General features: G+C 41.4%; 1 protein-coding gene across 3 annotated transcripts in view; it reads right to left on the bottom strand.

Moving 5' to 3' along the window:
- Nucleotides 1-24,335, bottom strand: part of PDZRN3 (PDZ domain containing ring finger 3) — a 188,750-nt gene that overhangs the window by 25,847 nt on the left and 138,568 nt on the right. The window contains exon 1 of one of the 3 annotated variants that reach the window (XM_069966865.1): nt 4,937-5,103. The exons of the other annotated variants lie outside the window; for them this stretch is intronic. Coding sequence (XP_069822966.1) covers nt 4,937-5,005 — 69 coding nt within the window. The 5' untranslated portion in view covers nt 5,006-5,103. Of the gene's footprint in view, nt 1-4,936; nt 5,104-24,335 lie in introns of those variants that run through there. 3 annotated transcript variants of the gene reach the window in all.

Genomic DNA, 24,335 nt, shown 5'->3' with positions numbered 1-24,335 from the left:
ATATATTGAGAAAGAGATCAGCATGGACTCTTGGGCACTGATTAAAAAATGAAAAAAAAAAAATGTTATTACAAACTTCTTCTAGACACAATTCTAGTATATACCCCTGACCTTCAGTCATTTTGTATATTTCTAGTGTACTGAGGCAATGTATATGACTGACGACTCCAGCTTTTTGTATCCATAAGGGCTGCACAGCTAGTGCATATTTCTAATGATTTATCCATGTGCGATGTGCGATGTGACCCATAGCCAGTAATAACTAGTGTCTTCATACACATTTCATTATGTAATTATAGGTACAATAAGGTATGGGGTTCTGCACAACAAGACGGAGGAGGAGGGGGGGATATTGCTCTGCATTATTACACTCTGGCGCAGCTCCAAATCCCTTAATGAAGAGCGGCTCTTTGAGTTATTAGTGGATGAAGAGGAGAGTCTAACATCAGCTCCGGCTATATTTGATCCGCTTTGTCTCGCTGATGCTGGGATTCAGGCAAACAGATGTACTGGGACCGCTTGGCTGTAATTTATTACTGAATCCTCTGTAGCTGGTGGGATTCTATGTATGTTGTGCCATTCTTCCACTGGTTGGATTGCCCAATGTATAATTTTCAACCTGGTCAACACTGCTATAGTCTTCAACATGATGGGAGTTGTAGTTTCACATCAGCTGGTGGGCTTTATTAGGTATTACTGCATGATGCAATGTTTTATAAAAGCCTTAGTATGATGTAAGGATAATGTAAGGCTGGGGTTAAGCCAGGCTTAATTTAAAGGGACACTATAGTCTAAAAAACCTGTTAAATTATATTTCTAATGTGTCACAACAGCCTTCTATATGTTTCTCTGGAGGTATTTTCTTTGCACCCCCCTCATTTCCACCATCCAGTGTGCATACGAACAATAGTTTAGACAAAGGAGAAGGGTTTTGGCTGTTTTTTTTCTGGCTAGGAGGTAGCTTGCAGCAGCAGAACCCCCAAATGTTGGGCGGTGTTGGGCGACGTAAAGGGCTTATGTTCACGGCTGGTTGGTGACCTAATACCCATACTGACTCATGGGCAGATGAATGGTGCAACTAGGAGTGAAACATCTAGGCAGCAGGCTATAGCATGGCATGGAGTACCCTCACAGTACCAGTAGAAAATAAATGGAGAACTGACCATACATACATGTCCAGGCTCCATTGATTTAGAGAATGTTTTGGGGAATTGTGGAGGTCCCATAAACTCTAATCATAACTTTAATTATGAGAATACCCGTTTAGGCGATATAAAACAAATTAACTTATTTGCTCAATACTTTCTTAGGCATTTCTATTAGAGAAGTACACCCTTACTACTTAGTCCTTAAAGGGCATGTTCACTTTTGCACAGCTCTCTCACTTTAATATCCATATCAGGAAAAAGTGATGATGAGGTCCCTCCCTCGTAGTGATATTATTAGCAGGTAGCAATATGGTATATATAAATAGCCTGTAAAAGATCATTTGAAAAACTTCTAGAATAAAATTCTAGAAGACGCCCTTATCGCCCCCTTCTGGCATTGACAAACGGCAGTCACGTTCATCTAGTCACTTTGTCATGTACCTGCGTTTGAAGAATTGGCAATGAACAAAACGTGTCCTATTATTCATCCTTCCACATCTGCTACTGCCTTCAGGCACAGGAATACAATCAATAGTTTGTGCTATAAGTGAACCAAAGGGAAGTCTAACAGACAGAGATAACAGCTCACAGACATGAGAATACCTTCAGAAGATGCTGTGCGTTACAGAAGCCAGGCGTTAACTCTTTCCGTCCGGTTAGGAACCCTTGTCTAATAATTCTGATCCTAAAAGATGTGTACTTCTCCTGAAACTGTTTTTATTGCCCAAATGAATCTAAATGTTTTCTGGTTAAAGCTTCTCTGCAGACCAATGTGTCTCCATGGTTACAGACTACAAACAAAGCCTGGGTGCAGTCAGATCGTGACATTTTATAGTCTATACCCTAATTTCTGAAGCTACAGGGTTCGCTTGTTGTTTGTAACCATAGAGAACCATACGTCTACATGGGAGCTGTAAACACAAAATGATAACACTTCTTTATGAAAACTATTTGAAAAGTTGCTTCATATATATATATATATATATATATATATATATATATATATTTGGAATAAACCCAGATTATACCTTATTTACATGAGGTATTGCAATAAGAGCTTTTGTAGAAGCATAGACTACAAATTTTATGTAGACATTGTGATGGTCTACTATGGTACCTGCAAAATGATACTGAACAATGGACAATGGTATATGACTCAAGCTCCTATATATGTCATCATATGTATTAGAATATGAAGAAGCCACCTCCTGTTACATGGTGGTCCCAGATTTAGCTTCCAATCCATCAATAAGCCCTATAGGATCACAAAAACTTGATTGACATTTATCCTGATGCACACATAGATGCACACACTGCCTCCAGCTTATATCCCGGATGGAAAAGATTATGGATTTCAATACGCTGCCCTTTGGGTAATGTAGAATTCACAGCTGTTCCAGGCATGAGACACAATCTGGACTCTTCTGAACTTGTATTGCAGAGGGATAGTAAATAACAAGATTTATCCCAATTAAATATGTTAATTAGAAAAAGTGTTCCCCACATCTTCTAGGTTTTCAATACTCATGTCACTGATAAAGTGTCTCATATTTCAGCAGCCGAATGACAGTAAAGCACAACTTCCCTTGGATACGTCCCCCTCTAATGGTCAAAGTAGAAACTGCACCTATGCACCTGTACAGACTGCTAAGACATCTTAAACTTCAATTTTGAGCAATCATTTTCCAATCATCACTTCTCATTTACCGTTCTAACAATTAGGCCGAGGCTGAAGTAAACTTGGCAAGACATGGGCATATTCAGTAACAAGGGCTTATGTTCATAGAGGAGGCATTGTGACAAAGAGTATAAACATCATAGTATCCTGATCACAATAAAAACATGTTGGAAAATCAGTTTATTACCATAGTCAGTGAGATGCCACGACTTAAGTGGTTTCCCCATGCCTGCTCCTAAAGTACTAATTCGGTTTTGTCATGTCTGACAGTCTGGTTGCTAGGAGCGCAATGCCTAACAACTATAGTCTTCTCAATTGTTAAGCAGCATGTCCCCATAAGTAGATAAGTAGACTTTAGACTTGGCAAAAAAATACAATATATTAGAGTCAGGGAAATCAATTGCTAGACATATCCAAGAACGTTAAGACCATCCCTTGGGACAAGATCTTGTCGTGCTCCCTCTCCCTCTGCCAACATTAAAGTCGTGATCCAAAATTAGAAATAAAGGGTCTGCTTTTTATTTATCTAGAAACAGCGCCCCTCTGGGTTACAAGGTTGTGTCTGGTACTACAGCATCAGACTTAGCAACAATACCAGACACAGCCAATGGACATGGGCCAATGTCAATGGGCGGTAATGATGTTACTAAAAACTGGCACGGGGGAACGATGTACCCCAAAGTGACTTCCCTTGACTCATTGGTTTTAGCCCTTCATGATACAGAAGGAGTTTCCCCTTTAAGAACATACAGAAATGGTTAAACAGTCCATCCAATATGGATTTCTAGCAAGTTACATAATTTATGCCATAACTTCCAGATCATTCAGCCTTGAGAGAAATGTGCATGATGGAGACACGCTAACTCCGGAGGAGGCAACATTTATGTTAAAGGGGAATTCCACTCTATGAGGAGGGGGTCCCAGGATAAGGACAAAGGCATCCAGGCTCTCCATGATGGCACACTCTCCAGCGAAGCCAGTGTAAGTAGTAGTTTATACAATCCGTTGGAGTTGGGGTTCCATGTTGTTCATTACACAGCACTCCATTAACCTTGATGGAGTCCTAACTCAAAGACTCTCAACAATGAAGTCATGTAGACATGGTCATTATAAGATTGCTTATTACGGTAAATTATATAACATCTCCCGCACTGGTCAGCTCACTCATACCAGAGATGTAGCAGAGCTGAATTGGTTGTGCATTGTTATAACTTGTTATAGTTATGATAAAGTACCAGTCCTGCTTATACATATACATAATACATCATGCTACCACACTCGGCTTTGCTACATCTTACAAACTCAACCCTTTTACATTGCAAAACCGACCACGTTACAAATCATTATCGCTGCCTAGGGCACGTAGGACCGGCAGCGCTTTGTACATTAAAGGACAGAGATTCCCCACTGTCAGATAACAAGGCAATAGGAAGGATCGCTCACGCTCTGCGCACTCACAACCTTCTTCTTGCCAACACTCTTTTCCAGTTTCTTTCAGCGCACAAAAACACAAAGCCGCACAGTCCTTTCATTAGACATGAAATACTAAAAGGGTCTATTACCGAGCACGTCTATCTCAAATTCCCCTGCTGCCTTAAAGGCATTAAACAGATCTTGTCTTCCAGAACAACCTTCATGGTTGTGCCCGAACAGAAGCGGGGGGCCTGAGGCATCTAGGGTGGGTGGTTGTGTTGGCATGCAAGAGAACGTAGGCTACCCATGCAGGTCTGCAAATAAACAGCAGCTTGAATATACTTCAGGGTCTAACGTAGTCAGCCCTTTCTTTGGCAGCATGCTACAAACAGATGTAGTGGTGCTGAGTTGGTCAAACGTATTAAAGCTGAGTTGGTCATTTTGCCCGATATACCGTAACATCGAGATCAGTCATTTTCTATAGAACTGCAGGCAAAATCCACTCTTATCTAAGCTCAGTGACAACCTCAGCTCTGCTATATCTATACTTGGATCATATCACAAGCCGTTAAAGTCTTGCATTTCCTTAATTTTTTTGCACGTGAGGATATTCCCCTCCTAAACAGTTTATTAACCCATTAGAATCAAGTGCATATCAGAAACATGTTATCCATAGTGTCATATAGTGAAGAATTACCTGGCAAACTTCATAGAGTAACCTGTAGTCCTCGTCTGTTCTCCTGAGGCTGCATAAGCTGCATCCCATGGTTATAGGATGTGACACATATCCCGTCTAGTTAAGTGGGGTCCTGGGGAAGCAGTCACATTGATGCTGCACACTTGGTGACAGGAGGCAGAGTGTTTCTGAGCGTGTTTCTCTGCTGTGCCGTCTCACACCACACAGCCCTCCCTCTAGTGCCTGGCTTGCTGTGCAGTGGTCCAGTGCACACACTAAATACTGCTCCTCATGCATATTAATCAGTTCTCATTGACTATTCAGATTGAGACACTGATACGGAGACCAGAACTGGGAACTGTGACAAGTGACTTTAGAGCGAGACAGAAAAAGACAAAATCCTGAACGGTTCTGTCAAAATATATATTTTTTGCAGTCATAGATGCAGAAGATTGAGCAGTGGGAGCCGAAATGTATTTAAATCTGTAGTTTCACCTCGCATCACCCATCACTGTGCAGACACTATATCTCACCATCAGTGGAGCCGCCATGCTGCGCATCTTGAAAAATATTCTAAAATATTATAAAAATTTAAAAAATAAATAAATCAGAGAATATAAAAAAAAAACCTTGGTCACAGTTATCTATTAAGTTGTTCCCAGTTTAGCTAATACAAGGTTATATCTCGTCCAGAGAAATTCTGGTGACAACCAATGTGGCCACCTTTTAGCTATAATGGGGGACATTACTAGTATGCAGCACTCGTCTTTTAATAAACCCAGCTGGACCTGTCGCAGGTCTTACCGCAGAAATCTACACTTGCTCCGTAGCAGGTATAGATTATTGGTATGATTTACACCTGCTTGCTGGTGTAAATAATGATAAATTAGGCGCGGGAGGAGGCCACACCTTGCCACGTCTCCTGTCCACCCATCAGACGAGGGGGCCGTATGCCACAGAAAAGTTGCAGATTTTTTCTCAAACCACCTTTTCCGTGGCGTACACTAGAGACGCAGTTTGTAAGCCAGCAAATAATTTGTCAAGCTGGCACTGGGCAGACTTGTCATTCAGGAGTATAGGAAATATGAGAAATATGTAAGATAATGCTCTTTTGGAATTATAATAGCAGCCATATCTGTTATCATCCAACTGTTCCAGATATAACTGCACATTTGATATATAATTCTATAAAACTTGTCTGTCTCTTCTTTCTGCTCTAAAATCACTTTATTTAATCAGTGGACCGTGTAACCTAGGTGGGGCTTCATGGCATTTAGGCCCCCTTTCTTATCTGGCCAGTGTCATCTAGGCAGGGCTGTATAGCAGTTAGGCCCCCTTTCCTATATGGCCAGTGTCACCTAGGTAAGGCTTCATGACAGTTAGGCCCCCTTTCCTATATGGCCGGGGTCACCTAGGTGGGACTTCACAGCAGTTGGGCCCCCTTTCCTATATTGACAGTGTCACCTAGGTGGGGCTTCAAGGCAGTTGGACCCCTAAACCTATATGGACAGTGTCACCTAGGTGGGGCTTCATGGTAGTTGGGCCCCTAACCCTATATGGACAGTGTCTGTGTCTACTTTCTGCTCTAAAAATCATTTCATTTCATTGGTGGACGGTGTTACCTAGGTGGGGCTTCATGGCAGTTGGGCCCTCTCTCACCATAGGAGAGGGGGCCCAACTGCAGCAAAGTCCCACCTAGGTAACACCGTCCACCAATGAAATGAAATGATTTTTAGAGCAGAAAGTAGACACAGAAAAGCTTTATACAGGTATATATCAAATGTGCAGCATCTAAGCTTGTGGATGGTTCGAAGAATAGCACTAAGAGTAAGGGGGGGGGGGGGGTTGACAATATCACTTTAAGGGCTTGAATCGACTGACTTGCAGGGATGCAACCTCCAATAGTTGGGGGTTAGTGTTCTAATTTACACCCTTACACTCTAGCCAGGAATTTCAACTACCCTACCTGGAAGGAAGATGGAATTGGCTGAATTCCTGGCTAGAGTGTACACAGGAAAAAATCCATTACACGATGTACACCAGACAGGAAGGTGGGCTAATGAAGAAAACAGAGCAGAGTTTGCATTAAAACCAAAAATAAAACATGAAAGACCACAGAAAACTAGTAAAACTAATTTACCAATATATGTTCATATTTTAGACAGTTAAGACAAGTTTTCTCAAGAAGCTCATAGGACAGGAGTCCTAGGATCAAACTAAAACCACCCAGTTTTATTAAAAGAAGAAATCGGGCCAGACCCATTTTTAGCAAGTGCTAGGGAGAGGGAGGATAAAAGAAATAAAGTGCACTTACCTCCCCCCGCTCCGTAGTGGGGTCCTGCCTTAGCCGCTGACTGGCTCAGCGGACCTCACACAGTTTTTTTACTTCCATCAGATGTATGGAACAAATTGGCTATGCTGCTTTGTTTATATAGACCTTATATGATAGTATTACTTGGTATCATGAGGTGGTATTATAAAAAGTTTGTGAAAATAACACTTTTCTGGCTACTCAGATGTCTATTTTCTGTAAAACTAGCTCTGATACCATCCGTACTGATACCACGGAAGACAGGATACAAATAGAAGAATATATTTCCTATATACAGGGGCTGTCTGATGATTTAGAAAGTTTCTTTTCCTCCGAGACTGCACATTTTTGCTTCCTCCTGCGCCTCAAACTTCTACAGGAATTCATGAAATAAATATTGCATATTAAAACCATCCCAAGATAGCCACAGGTCTAAGCTCAGGATTTATAAGACTCCGGCATACATTATTCTCTCCTCACTTATCGTCTATCTTATACAAGTTATACCAGAACCTGAAAAGATGCCACTGGTAGAAAAATGACATGTTGTCACTTGTCCCCGACACTGCCAGAAAGCAGAAATATAAGCCAAGAAACAGACTGGCAGCTGAGGAGAAGGAATTATTGCTCATTCAATCGGCTGGCTTCATATTAAAACTGAAAACTTTATATACTTATTTATATGAAGGAAAAGTGCAGAATAAATCTACTCCATTCACACCCAAAGCGAGACATTCGGTAAGCTACTTCTTGAAACCATTCTCCAATGCAATATCAATGGTAGGTGTTGTAGGGTGTCCCATAAGGCACCACAGTAGATTATAGTATTCAAGTTATACATCTTTACAGGAAACTGGAAAGCAGCTTTGCACCATGTGATTGGAATAAAAAATCTAAGTCAACATCAGTAGGAAATAGATAAAGAAGTTTCTAAGTTACTCAACATTTTCTCTTGATGTAAAAAGTTTAATGTAAAGAAAAGAAGAAGATCCAAGAATGGTATTAAAAAATAAAAATCAAAAGTATTAGAATTTATTTGTAACACGTTTTAAGGCTAATTATGGACAAATAAATTCTCGTTACACCTATGGTCAGTGTGTTTCAGGGCTTAGGATACCTTTTCCTCAAACCACAAGGTCATTAATTTATGGTATGATCACCTTGCGCTTTGAGGAGTATCCTGGACTGGCCCTGAAACTTATGGATAAATTCTATTTATACCTATGGTCAGTGCAGAGGAATTGTTTTTTGGAAATCCCATGATCATCTGCTATTCTGTGCCTATGATTGGTGGTACATCCATATCCTAGATTGATCTATACTATATTTTATATTTTGCTATGGTATAGTGGTTGTGTACACAATTAAACCAGGTAAGCCTTGGTCTGTTTGATTGGTAATACCATATATATTTAGATATTGTATCACCCAATGAGGCGCTCTGCCTGTTTTTTTCTATCTTGCCAATCCAAGAATAGCACAGTTGATACCCAAACACACTGCAATCAATGTCTGATTTGTGTTAGTCTAAAGCAAGTGGTCTTATCACACAGCAGTACATCCGGCCACAGACGCTAAGGTTGACATTGGACTTTTACCTGTTAGATTCTTGGTTTACTATATGTTTGGCCTTTATTTGTCTCCCATAAAAAAAAAAAAAAAAAAAAAAACACTTTCGCCAAAATGAATCTGCATACCAACGAAGGCATCTGTTCATAGCTGGATAGCAGTCAGGTTTGTGATGTCTAGCAGTCAGGTTTGTGATGTCTATGGAGCCTAGATTTGCACTTTTTGATGTCTTTATCCGGTCTCTTCTTGTACATCTGCAATCTCACTGTGTCCACCCCATAACCATTCATTACCCCGCACTGACTGCAATCTGGTTCCATTATCCGTTAAGTAATGTTGGATATTATTGGGCCTGTCCATCTTCTCTTTTATCTTCATAGTGATTCATTTTACTATTCCATCTCACAAATGAAATAATTCCCAACAGAAGCAGCTGAGCTGTTGTGGTTCAGTAGCTTAATCCTGAGCACTTGATGTTAGTGCACTTATACTTGTGGTGCCTCAGCAATGATCCAGGCCATTGGGAGGTCAGCAGTAAGAAGTCGGCTTTGGGCACTACGCTAGGTGTAGAGTATGTTCAATCTTCTCATTTATCATGGCAGAGAAGTTTGGAGGAACAGGAAGAAAATGGTTCGGTACATGCTAAAATTTAAAGAGTCCCACAATATAAAAATCCCTCTGGTTTACCTCCAAAGTGTATTCATATGAAAAGGTATATAGCCATTTGCCATTAGACATGAAGTACAAAAACAGCTAATGGTCACTGATGGATGGACAAAAAAATCCATCCCACCTAGGGCTATCTTCACATTGGAGGCCATTTTTTTTCCAACAGACCCCCTTTATATACCATTAGCAGACACTTTTACAGGTTGTCTGAAGTTACAGCAAACATTTTACACACAAAAATAGATGTTTTGTATTGTGTTTGTATAAGACCCCATTATATGTCAGTGGGGTCCACTGTGTGATGGATCCGTCACTGCTTCCAGTTCCAAAAATAAAGGAAAGGAGAACCCAGAGGCCAGTTTCATCACATATGTGTTAACTGAGAGCAATGAATGTGGTGCTGAGGATATCGCATATCTGGACTTCAACAAAGCCTTTGATACAATTCCCCGTAAAGAGCCGATAGAGAACTTAGGCCTCATTCACACGATCTGTGCCGCGATCCTGAGGAGAATCGCGGCCCGGATCGCCTAGCTGGAGCCCTTCACCACCCGGCCCGGATTCCTCCATGTGCTCTCCTGTCATCGCATCTACTATTCACGTATTCCCCCAAGCAGACTGGCTACAAGCGCTCACTGGAGAAAGCAGCGTACTCCAGGCCACTTCTGGTGAACATGTACGCCGGTCAGCACAGGGGAATAGGTGAGTAGTAGATTTGATGACAGGAGATCATCATGCTGTCCTGTCATCTCTACAGCCGGGCGGCGCGCAGATGAAGGTGATTCGTGCCGTGATACGCACTAGGACATGTTTTTTTTTTTTGCCGGTGTGGCTCGCGACACGGATCATGTGAATGGCTGCATTCATATCAATGGTCCCTAAATCTGATCCGCGACCACAGACAATTTTACGGGACGTGTGAATGCAGCCTTAGTGAAAATTCGGCTTTATCCCTGGATTTGTGGTTAGCTGAATGGTGTATATTCCGAGCAGAGACAAGTGGTGCGCCACAATAGTCTGTTCTGGGTCTTTTTAATATGTTTGCAAGGTTTGTCTGTTTGTTGATGACACAAAAGTGTTCAATAGCGTTGATATTCCTGAAGCTGTCAGTAATATGGAAAATGATTTGACTTTACTAGATAAGTAGTCAAACAATGGAATCTGCAGTTCAATGTTTCCAAATGTAAAATAATGCACTTGTGGAAAATAAATCATCTATGCAATTATCATACTGGCAGTTCTGTGTTATCAAAGACTTCAAAAGAGAAGGATTTAGAGGCAGTAATTTCTGAAAGCCTGAGTCACCAGTGCAACCAGGCAGTAGGGAAAACTAATGGTATGCTGGGCTGTATAGCTAGAGGTATAACCAGTAGGAAGAGGGAGACTATGATGCTGCTGTATAGAGCTCTAGTGACACCACATCTGGAATACTGTGTCCAGTTCTGAAGACCTAACCTACATAAAGATATTGATAAAATAGAATGGGTCAAAAAATGGTAGATGGCATGAGGCATAAAGCCATCAGGGAAACCAGGAAAAATTACAGATGTATAGTCTAAAGGAAAGAAGAGAAAGGTGGGACATGATTAAAACCTTTAAATATGTTAAAGGACTAAATAAAGTTTGGGAGGGAAGTGTTTTTAATAAAAAAAAAAATGAACACAAAAACAAGGGGGCACAATATGAGATTAATTGGAGGAAAGATCAGAAACAAAATGCAAAAAGTCTTCTATGTTTCTATATCTCAAACCAGTAGTCAGGATTGGAATGGTCCATCAAAGTACCAGAGGATCCTAAGGCTATCCTTGATCCTGACACTGTAACAGATTACACCCTACCAGAAAAAGGACCGCAAAGGTCCAGAAGTGGACAACTCCAAAAGCGAATAATTTTAAAGTAAGCCACTGTCTTTATGACCTATTTTTCATGGGTTGAATCACAAATCACATGTAAAGCTGCATGGAGCCTATTCTATACTATATATATGCTTTAAAGTTATTAATAGACCAGCATGCATTGAGCTTGGACGCTCCAGACTTCTAGAATTATATAATTTAAAGGTGTATTCCCAGAGTCACAAACATGGCACATTCTATCCCATTTAAAAATAATGGTTGAGCATGGGAAATTTTAGTCCAACCCCATTAAAGCAGTTTAAGTGATCTATAAAGAGGTCAGCGAGGGGAGTCTATACATACCGAGGTCCTGGCCACTGCAAGTGCCTAGGGGGTGGGTTCTTCTAATTAGCTTCCTGGAGCACTTTGCATTGAGAGTGTTCCTAGCCCCTCCCCTTTCAAAGTCAAGGAAAGCTGAGAGATAATCCCAAATAAGTTGTCACAAAAATTTTATGACTTCTCAAACAATTCTTGAAATTCTGAGTGTTGCCTTCTTTTCTCTGGTTTCTTTATTTCCCAATCTTATAGAAGAATAGGAGGCACAATGCAGAACAAAACCCGGAAAGAGACTAGGTGGCTGTAAATAGGGAAGGTTGAGTTACTACCAGGCTTACAGTAGGTATATGTTTCCTCCATAGGTGACCACCCAGGACTGTGATCTGGTTAATCGAGATGTCCATTTACTAGTAATGTCCTCTAATGGCAGATTGGACCCACCCACAGAACAATGGTAAATGTGAGAGGGGTCTCAGTTGTGCATGAGTGAACTTTTAACCTGCCTTTCAGGGGAAAATACATGCCGCTCAGGAATTCTAAGTCCAACTTAATTTCATTGTATCCCACTGCCGACCCCTTCCTAGGCTCTCAATCTTTCTAATCCTATACTAGCAAATGCAACACAGTGTTAAATTAGTCATTTAGTGGCAAAAATGGATGTTTGTTGGACAGTTAAAACCCCCAGCTATTGTTCAGGCCTAATGCAATTACCGCATGAACAGGAGCAAGGATTGAAGGCTGACGATAAGACGGCAACATAGACCTTTCTCTATAAAGACCCTGCTATTAATGCTGGGGAGCGGCAAGGCGAGGTAAGAGAGAGAAAGCAATGGAAAGATTCTTGGAAATGGAACGGATAACATAATACAGAGTAAAAGACTGAAAGAGACAGAAGGAAATAGAAAAAAAATCAATCAGGAAGACATATAGAATGGGACCTGCTCTACTTGATTTGTATACATAGATATGTTATACTGGCAGGATACAGTGATCTTTTAGGAGAACAGGGGTCCTGAAAAGAACAATCCGGAAAAAAATGATACACTGTGTAATGTTTAGTGCACAGCCTATAGCTCTTTTTCATGTATTGTTTCTTTCATTTCTTGGATTATACTTTTTATTATATAGTGCCTACCCACTGCTCTCTTAGACTAATTTCACAATGGATTTTGGCTCCTTCAGCCAATAGCCCCCCCCACACACACACACACACTCACACTCACACTTAAATCTTACCTGTTGTTCAAACCTGAATGGTTTTGTTACATTAACACTTCAAAGTAGTGACAAAGTGATATTTGGGATTTCCCTGCTATTATCGAGCCCTGAGTGTCCTCTCCATGGTGCACAGCTATCTTTTATTCTCTCCAGTTTAGAAGGTGGGAAACAAGCTGGGCTGGTTGTAAAACACACGCAATTTCTTTCTTTCCCTTGCTTGTCTGGCCATTTACAGCATAGCCCAATACCGTCCTCTTAACGCTAAGCCATTACATACCGCAAGTGAAATACTAAGCACTGGAAACAGCATCACAACAAGGAAAGGGTAATGCTTAGCACTGCTGCGGCTGAGATAGGAGGAAAGCCTTGATTTACCTTGCAGGGGCAGTAGGAATCCTCTGGAGGGCAAAGAAAGGATAACAGATACAGTATGCAGCTACAGGGTCCAGGGTCCCTCTTCTTTTCTAATGAACATAACAGTAGCTAAGCCCTGTCCATACTTCCTGTGCTTGATGGATGTAGAGCATTTAGTGGCCAAGGTTTTTGAGGTTTTTTTTCTGGGGTAAGGATTTATTTTTGTCAAATGTACAGATATGTTAGGAATCACATAGGCGATCACAGGGAGAGAAGTTGTTTGTAACACTGGTGAACACTTAAGTTTGTATATACTGAGTATCGTTATAAGGCTACTGGCCTCTGGTTCTGGTCTGACATACTGGAGTCATCCATACATTGTACTGATCTTCTGTGTAGCCTGTGGGAAGAGAAGGGGAGGGGGAATGGCAAAAGGATACCTCCTGACATTTATTTAGATGGATTGTCCTTTTGTGTGAATGTGTGTGTATATGTATTTGTGTGTGTATACATGTGTGTGTATATGTGTGTGTGTGTGTGTGTGTGTGTTATATTTGTGCATGTCTGTGTGGAGCCAGACTAGACTGATCAATGTCCTCCAAACCATATAATTTTATAATTTAAAGACAAATGAGACCAGAAGGGGAGGAAATTTGTGAAAATCCAGAACAATGACTTTATGACATTATTCACAGCCTGCACCATGCATCTTACCAGCCAGACCCTGCACAACTAGACATGGGGTGATTTTCCAAGGGAAAGTGGATATATTATCATTATTAATATATGAAGTGGATATGTAAGTTCATAGAAGAGGTAAAATGAAATGTGCTGCTAGAATGAGCTTTTTCATGGTTCACAAATGATCTTCAGCACATGTAATCACACTACTTATAAATTATCAAACACTCCTTCAATGAGCGTCATGGATCCCCATCATTCATACTACTACTCACCCATTCAGGTTATAATAAGGTTACTTTCCCACTGATAACCTACCAATGAGCAATTCTCAACTGTAAATAGGTTATAGCACCATCTTCTGGTTATGTGTTGTACAGCAGAGTGGTGTAATGATGGTGAATTACTTTAATTAAGTTGCAGACAGGTTGCAGGGAATGGGTTAATGACCTTCTCTCTCATAAGTAAAATACCTAATAATAGATTTTACCGTCTTACATAAGTAAATCATTGACCCAACGTGTAACTGGAGCAGAATGAGCAGACAAAGGCTTCCTATGAGCTTGCAAAGCTGGGACCAGGGATCATTGATACAGACTGGCCCCTGGCCATACACTCTATAAGATCAAGAGTTAATGCCATTAGCAAGCTGCAGTCTATGGATGTGCTTATTTATATACAGGGTGAATAGAGGAGTTCACAGAGATTCTTTAATAGCTTCTAGCAACTAAGTTTCAAAAAAGATTATAAATTTAGTAGCTTCATTAATTATGTAGATCTGAGAAATTAATTCTACAAACCATTTAGTACGATTCATCAGACATGGATATCAGCTTGTTTCGTTGGAAACTCAGTTGTGTTCATATGTATATGCGCCACATTTCATTATAACTAGGCAGTGCAGCAGGTATCACCACAGGTGTCCTTTGTATGAGATACCCTCAAATCACAACCTGTTGAGGGGACTTCAGGGCTGCACTGGTATCATGGGTACATCCCTAGACAATCAAGTTTATCCTGGAGTCAAAGACTTATGATTTTCTGCAGACCTCATTGACAAAAAGTTGTGCCAATCCTCCGGGGGATCTAAAGGGTTAACCAACCTCAAAGTGGCCTAACTTCAGAACTACTATTCTCAGCTGCCTTGGACTACTCCACCCTTCCTCCTTGCGTCCACCACAAGTAGATTTCTATGTACCCCATCCACTTTGCTGGTACTGTGGTATTCTGCAGATTTTCTGAACACAAATCTGTTGTGGAAAATCTGCAGCGTATTACACCCTGTGTGGATAAACTCTAATAGTGGCGTATTCCATTAGGTTGTGAGCTATTTCTGTGCGGCTAAATGTGGAAAGGGGTGAACTAATTTTATTACACACACACACGTTTCGTTTTATTGGGGTGACGTTATGTGACCTAATTTAGAGGGACCTCTAGACAATTTGTATTGTATGTAAGCCACAGAATCAGGAAAACTAAACGATATTGAAAGCAGTTCCAAGCATGTTACCATTTAGCTTTCCAACAATAACTAGGCAAAACCATCATGGTAACCTATGCGGTAACAAAAGTCATCACCTAGCTTTCCTTGATTCCTGAATAAGAAATCTTCCAATCTTCCCTAGTTCAAAATTTTAGCTTGGGCTGACCATCCCACCAGATCAGGTGCAGTCAGAGACTAAATACTTAGTTATATCCAATGACTCTCAGGTGACGTCCCCTAATATGCAACCACGTCCTAGTAAACTGTCACTGTCCCCCTCATGTACTGTGCCATTGCCTTCCCCTCATGTACTGTGCCACTGTCCCCCACAATTAATGTACTGTACTGTGCCATTCTCTACTCATTGTTTCCCAGTCTGCCAGGAGAACATGATGGGGGTTGTAGTGCTGCAACCTAGACGAACATAGGCTGAAAAACTACAACTCCCATTGTGAGGTGCCAAAAGAACATGATGGTTGCAGTTGTTTAGGGGGGTGGGGGGTTAAGTTCACCTCTCCTGGTTCCTACCCTAGTCCAAGCTCTGAAATCTTGTATTACAATAGGAGCAGACAATAGATGGTAAGGGGGCCCCCTCGCAATTGCAACCCCTATAGTTATGCAACTGGTGATACCTCTCTTGTATTATTGTATAATAATTTAGATTACCCCAATGACAAAGCTAGGCTTTCCTTTACCCACGGTAGTAGTTCAATTTGCTGCACAAGCCCTCTAAATACCCTACCAACACAGAGTAGATGGCTGAAATCATATGATCCAAAAGTAGCTGAATACATTTTTTAACAAATGGAAGAAAACAACAACTAAAGAACTTATATTTACTGCTATTTCGTTTCTTTCTAATTTTCAAAGCTAATGCCCTTTACAGGTGTTGTCAGGTTTAGGAAACCCACTTTCAAATGCTCTATTAGATGTAAAAAATTGTTTTCCATTTAGGAATCTATCTATTAGCTAGGACCAAGAGAAGAGATAAAGAGCAGGACCTGGCGCTTCTCTGCCCTGAGTCCTATTATATGGGGTGACTATCTTCCTAGAATTGGGCAGATATCCCTCGGTGTAATAAAGACAATGAACAGCTGATTAGGTAATCATCGGCCACCGACCCCACATCACTAATATAAGGTGCGCGGTTTGTGGCTGTTTAAAATATATAGAAAATGATAGATGAATAAATGTATACTTACCTGTCCATGCTCCTCCGGTGTCCTCCTGCCTATTCCCCACTGACCAGCCAGAGCTGCCACTGAAGCTTCTATTCCAGTCTCTGAAGTGACAGGCTGCTAAGGCAATCTCTTGCCGCGGCTCTGTCTTGGTCAGTGATTAGCTGAGCGGTCTGTCACTTCAGAGACAGGTGTAGAAGCTTCAGAGGCGGCTCTGGTCAGTGGGGAACAGGCAGGAGGACATTAATGAGCTTGGACAGGAAAGTAAACATTATTATTTTCTATATAAAGCAAGGGCTTCACGGACATCGTTCACGATGTCTGTGTAGCCCTTGCCGCCAGATAGTTGACCCATATAATGGGCTCTGTAAGCAAGTGCTCATCTAGCACATCGCAGAGCGCATCAGGCACTACTAATACGGCCCTCACACAGACAGCTTGTTGCATTTAATTGGAATAGTGTAATGCCTCATTTTGCCTGTGGAGGCACTGTAGAGGAATTAAACACTTGCTAAAGGCTAATCTCAGCTGATCCCCGCGCGGCTCCAGTAGCAGGACATGTGATCAACTTATTTTTGAGGAAACTTTCTAACAAAAAAAAACGGTATGTCAAAAATGAACTTATAATTATTTTCTGATTTTAAAAAACCCTCAAACTTCTAGTAACTAAACCATGACCTCATCTTTAAATTATCCCTTGGTATTTTTGGCTGCAGCTCTCATTATGACAGCGACATCGCAGTCGTCTGAATATTAAACATATCCGTGTTTTACAACTCACTTAAAGAGCCCGTGCCACCCGCTCTGCAGCTCAGGACAGTCAATAATAGCAAGAAGCTTTTAATGGGCTGCTGAAATCCCGATCACATATCCTTTGAAACGTAATTTTTTTTTCCTGCTTGAATTCACAGCATGCCATGAGATAACATCTAATTAATGCCTAATATATGCACTTTTTCGTTAGGGGGGCAGCTAACGAGTAAAACCCAATGTAATGATGTAATCTAGCTTGTCAAAAATACAGAAAAAGGCTGCGGAGACAGAAGGTAGGGCAGTGTCAGGGGACCCCGGGTGACATGTCATCCTCTAATTAACTAAGTGTTCCTTTAAACTGTCAAAGTCAGCCATTGCCCCTGCCCCGTTGCCTATAAATATTCATATGCGGCTGCTGCAGCGGCTCCCAACTCCGATCCCAAAGGCTGTAGTGGAACATGTGTCTCTGACCGTCGCTCATCACAGTTTTCACAGTCACCGGGACACAGAGAAAAGCTTAAATTGTGCATAAACCAGTGTTAATCCTCTTGGGGGTCGCATTGATTTCCAAATTATTATAGACAGTCCGTATTGAAAGAATAATTATGTCTCTGCTGCCTCATCAGAAGGCATTTATGAATAAAGTTCTTTATTTTCATGTAAAGTGACCCATGTACCTGCTGTAGACAAAAAAAAAAAAAAAAAACACACTGGAATGACAAGGATAAGCCTGGGACTAGCTCTAGGGAGTCTGAGGCTGTGGTAAAATATTAGCCCAGTATGAATAACCTGTATAGAGCTAGCGGTGGAGGGCCCATACATGCAAGAGCCTGTAGTAAGGGAGAAATTCTAGCCTCGCTGGGCAGGTGGATAACAGAGGGTGGAATTAGTTGCCCTGCAGGTCTGTAAAGTAACCATGGAAGTTAGTCCTGGAAGTGTGGCCTAGATTTTGAGGCCTAGCAGGCCAGGTTGAGAAAGATTATCCCCTACCTGTTCGGGAATAGAGTTGGAGTTAAGGTCCTAATACCCACACAGATTATCTGACTATACTGATTATTGAAGCCGAAGCCAAAGCCAGGAATAGATTTGAAAAGAGGAGAAATCTCAGTCTTTCCTTTGTGACCTGTTTTCTGTTTATAGTCCGTTCCTGGCTTCTTTGTCTTCAATGATCTGTCAGATAAATCTGCGTTTGTAATAGGGCCTTAAGGTCTTACATGGTTATTGCCTACTAGCCAATATTTTGGTGATCAGGATTAGATTAAGGCTAGGTTCACATACATCGGCTTTTTTCACAGACATCATTGTCAAATAATGGACAGCCAAAATATATAATATTATATAAAATATATAATATAATATTGTTCTATGCAACCCAGCCCAAGCTACAATGTGATGACATTTTTTTACAATGTATCAGCAGCCACAGAATTTTTTTTTCTACAGGTGTCATAAATTCTAGTGTGTACTTTTACCTGTTGCTGAGAAATCTGGATACCAACCACTATGACTGCCATTACAGGGTTGTCATCCATCTTCCTAAGAGTCTACAATGACAAGGGTAAAAATCTATATACAGTACTACTAAATATTTCTGTCGATTTGATATTCACACATCTGGGAAAGCTGGGTGACAATGGGTATGGTGGCAGATTTCTGTTTTAGCAGATTTATTTTTACTTTTGCTGTTTTTCTTCCCAGTGCACAGTCAAGAAATTGCGTATTAACAGAGCAGAAAGGTCGACACTCGACAGTTGGATATTCTGTGTGATTCTGCTCAGATTGGGAAATAAATGGCAGAACAGATAACCAGTGATATATATGTCATCCCCGCTGCCATTAGCACAAGAACCTTTCTGCATGATGGCAATTTTTTTTCAGCACAAGACCTTCTTAAACTGGCAGAGCACAAATGTTGAATATGTTGACTTGAAATGTCTACAGGGAGCATATGTTACGGATCAAAGGACTCACTGATTAATCCAACTGAGACACACGTCTGTCACATCGGTCATGCCACAGTACACCATCCACAATTACCGAGAAGAAAGACTGAACGATGGCAGAACCCCCTATCACCTCAATCAAGAGACATTTCCTATGCACCAACCATTGTCTGTTAACACTTGGTGATTGCGTTTTGGAAGCAGACTTCAGTCAGTAACACTATAGGATCCTGGTGATTCTGAGGGATTTAACTGACATATGTTAGGGTTAATAAAGATAAATTGTACATGAAATGACTGTATTATTACACTACTGATTAGTTTTCTAAATCAGAATTTCAAAGGACCTTGTCTAGACATAGGGTGGTATTACACGGAACGATAATCGGCCGAATTGGCCCGATTCGGCCGATTATCGCTCCGTGTAATAAATGCAACGATCAGCCGATGACAACGATCATCGGCTGATCGTTGATATAGGTTAGAACCTATTTTCGTCGGGCGCCGACCGCGCACCGCTGCGTGTAATAGCGGTGCGTGGCCGTCGACTAACGATATACATTACCCATCCACGTTCCAGGGCTGCTCCTGCCGTCCGCTTCTCCCTGCGTCCCGCGCGCGCTCTAGCGTCACAGAGGCCTGTCAGCTGATAGGCCGCTCAGCCAATCACACGCCGCGGCGGTCCCGGCCTGTGATTGGCTGAGCGGCCTACCAGCTGACAGGCTGCTGTGACGCTAGAGAGCGCGCGGGACCCCTGGGAGAAGCGGCCGCAGGAGCAGCCCTGGAACGTGGATCGGTAATGTATGCCAGTTTAGCAAGGGCTGCAAGGACATCGGTAACGATGTCCTTGCAGCTCTTGTCAAACGATTATCGGGCCGTGTAATAGGTCCAGTAAACGAGCAACGATCTAGCAGATCGCTGCTCGTTTACAGGTATTATCGGGCCCCCATCGACCCGTGTAATACCACCCTTAAAGGGGTATACTCATTACCAATAGTTATCTCCTATCCAGAGGATCAGTGAGGATCTGAGTGATCATATCATAACAGCAGAGGGCGAATGTCTTTTGAATAAATGGAGCGACAGCTCACATGTGCAACCAGCACATCATTCATTCTCTATGGGCCCTCTGAACATTGCAGTTTTCAGAATCGGTTGGGGTTCCTGCGGTCTGGTAGTTAACTCTTTTAAAGGTAAAACTCTGACTGCTTGAATTTATCAGTAAAGTAAGCATAGTGGATACTGTCTATCATCAATGTATACACAGTAAGCTCCTAAGCTCCCCCTAAAGGTGGTACTGAGAAGTCAGTATTTATCATTTTAGCTCTATGGGGCAGAAAACTAAAAAAATAAATTTCAAACGATTTTTTGGTGCATACAGTTTCTCCATATGTTTTATGTAGGTGATGTGACGATCTGGGGTTCAAGGGTGGGGAAGGGCATGATTCAATTGATGTGCCCTAGAACAGTAAAGGTCAACCAATAAAATTATGGTGGCATTGCTTTTGGCCCTTGAATCCATCCAAGGGCTACTGATTACTATCAATGCTAAGAGGGTGTAGCCATAGTTGGCTTTATTCCCTTTGCAAATCGATGTTAGGACTCTACATAGAGGCTGCATTGATAGGACATAAAGGAAGGAAGGTAAATCAACCATACAATTGGAGGTCCAGTTTGATATTTCCTGTTAGACCTTCTGTGCTGTAAACTAGAGCCAGGGGCCACAGAGCGGGCAACCATTTGGGCTACATTACAACACAGGTAATTCATTTTAGTTTCAAGTTAACTTCACACTTGACTAACTCTGCATAATTTATTAGACACCTGTCACACAGCCGCAGTGGTCTCAGCACCGACATTCGTATTGTAACTAACAGCAAAGGGACTGTATACTTCAACATACTGACATTTCCAAAAGTGAAAAAAAGAAATGACATGAAACATGTGGGGGTTTTGGGGGGGAGAGAACCACATCAAATTATCAACTCCCCCAGGTCATTATATCATTGCCGAATGTCCCAATGCTGCCAAATTATTTTTGCAAGACTGTGATCTTAAAGGAGGAAGATTCCTGCCAAGTCCCCTGTGTAATTATGTCAAAAAAGTCAATATGATTAACTGCAGATCATGAATAAAAATGTTGTGGGTGGAGGGGGGATCCACATGTAGAAGGGTTAAAGTTTCATCCATGCATAGTAACATTCCTAATGATCTGTACTTATCATTCAAGTGCAACTTGCACCCCTTAGGGTGGTATTACACAGGACATATTGTTCGAAAAATCGCTATATGGTTCGGATTTGAACAATAATCGTTTAATGTAATAGCAGAAAACGATTAAACAACCAACGAGAAATCGTTGGTCGTTTGATAGAATTTGGACCTATTTTGATAGTTGACCATTTGCAAATCGTTCGCATGTAATAAGACGTCGTTTGGTCATTCACAGTAGTGGTGAACGCAGTGGCGATGACAGGACGACCGCAAGAACAATCATAAGTAACGATCATCGTTCTGTGTAATTGGGTGAATGATTTCAGGTCATTCACCCTAGGGTTCGTTTGGGTTAATTTATAATTAATCGTTGATCATCGAAAAAGTGCCTCCTGGAATACTACCCTTACTGTTCGCCAGATGTATAGTATGATCTGATACTCAGCTCTGATATTTACAGTATGGCTATATACAGTACATATATGAGGTCTGGCTATTGAAACCCTTAAGGTCCCATACACCTTATAGTTTTGTCAGCCATACCCATGCTCGTGGCAGGTTTAGCCAATGGTTTAAGGTGTATGGGGATCTTCCGAACATCCAATGACAAATCACGTCCTTCCCCCTTTGTTCTGGGAGAGATAAGCTGCAGTCAGAACTCTGTGGCTGAGGGTAACCGTGTAACAGGAGCGTCGTGCCGCTATATCCTATGGGCTCCCCGTGCCCCCCCCTTCCCCCGCCCCTCTCTTACCTGCTTGCTGCCAGCATGTATAATAGCAGCGGCAGCAAGCGGGGAAGGAGGAGCAAATGAGCACTGATCTGGCAGGTCCCCGGGCGGTATCCTCCTTCTGCACACATCTAGCAGCCTCTGGGAGATTTCATATGAAGCGAAATGGATCTGTTTTGCTCATCTCTAACAGAGAGACTACATGGCAAGACAAAATCCTCTGTCCCGCACTTAAATGAGATTTAGCTGCAATACCATTGGCAACCTAAGGGCACGTGTGGCGCTCTTTCTGAAAAAAAAAAATAGCAGACCTTTTTTTCCCCTCTCTAGTGCTTATATTTTGCTGTCTCCCTTCCTTTACAAAGTTTATGTATCTTATTATTACCATTCCCTGATGCAGAACATGTAACCAAAATGTAACAGCTTAGCCAAAAAGAAACAAATAAATAAATAATCCTACATCTTCCTGCTGAGTCAGCGATAATTAACAAAATCGCAGATAAATAGATCTAATTATCAGTGAAATATGTTCACGTTCAGGATGTGAACCCCCCTCATTTGTGTCCTGTGCCCCCTCTGTGCCCATCTAAGATTTACAGTAGAACAATAAGGGGACACTTATTACTGTGTCAAATAAAAATAAATTGTGTTATTACTGCACACGACTAGGGGCCTAGCTGGAAAGGCCTGTTGCTTATCATCTACTGACGCATTAATTCCCTTTAATCTTTTCCTTTTGCTCCGTAGCTTTATTGCTTGTTATCACCGTCCAACACCAACATTAACACTTCAGCTGAAAGACAATTCATAGCCAATAAAAACAGCTGCCTGGACGTCCCCGTGGGGAGCTGTGTAAACAGCTGACAATACCCAGATCTTACCTGACGCTGTAAATTTTACTATTTATTTACCAGTTCTTAAGAATAGCTTGAAATTTAAGGGGGTTGTCTGGTTCTTTTAACTCTGATAAAGACTGTGGGTCTCTGAAATAAAGCTCCTCATTAGAAGTCACCCTATTGGCATTACCCAACAAGCTATGGGAGATGCAGAGGTAACAGCTGGACCTGCATCCTAGTGCCTAAACCTGCCCAAGGGCCCCTCTGCCACTTACAAAAAAGTAGGTAACAAACAAGTTGGAATATTTTTACCTGATCTATCATATATGTATACCCCATTTTTATACCCATTTGATCTTAGGTTAGGCCTTTCACTGAAATGAATGGAAACTGTAAAACAATCATTTGTTTTTGCTATCTCTCAGGGTGCATGTAGGTTGTGGGGTGTACGTCTATACACAGTTATAGTACTGCTCTATACCAGGGTAAATATTTAGTTTACTGCTTTAGCCCTTTATCTAAAATTCAGGGCCCAGGGCATGTGTCATATTACTACCCCCTCAATTTTACCAGCATATCGATGAAGAATGGGGGACAAATAGACACAGAGATAGTTGATCGGGTTTGGAAGCAGGGAAGTACCTGTGTATAACTTTTATACCGATTGGGTGACCAGGGGGCAAAAGACAGCTCCTAATAGCCTCCAAAATGGCTGACTATAGTAGTATTTTGTGACCACAAAAGCTACTAAGCACTTGTGTAGTACTAACCAAACCAAACAAACAAACCAAGAGAAGAATAGCATTCATAAGCTCAGGTAATGTTTATCATTATATACAGCCAATTACCACCTCCTAAACTTATCTTTTATGGAAAAGAGCATGGAGAATGCTATGTCTCACTCCTATGCTCCTATTACAGTTTACACTGCTTAGTACTGCTCTATAATGTCCTCCATGCTGCTACTGCTGGTTGTTATATAGAGATATAGAAGAAGAGGATTTCCTCATTTGTGCAGCCTATGGTAGATTTTATAGCAGCTAGTCTCCACCCACAGAAAAATTCCATACATAATTTTAAAAAATTGCCAAAACCGCTGGATTACTTTACACCCCTCAAATTAAAGTTTACAATTTACACCTCAATCACATATACATGCTAAGTTCTGAAAATTACACACACACACACACACACACACACACACACACACACACACACAACAAACACAAAATACACTAAAATACACAGATTTTTTTTAAACAGTCGTTACTGCTATACTTGTGTTTCCAAAATGTGGTTGTTGCATCCAGCTG

The sequence above is a fragment of the Dendropsophus ebraccatus genome, chromosome 4 (assembly GCF_027789765.1).
Source record: "Dendropsophus ebraccatus isolate aDenEbr1 chromosome 4, aDenEbr1.pat, whole genome shotgun sequence".
Taxonomy (NCBI): domain Eukaryota; kingdom Metazoa; phylum Chordata; class Amphibia; order Anura; family Hylidae; genus Dendropsophus; species Dendropsophus ebraccatus.
This window is presented reverse-complemented; position numbering and strand designations above follow the sequence as displayed.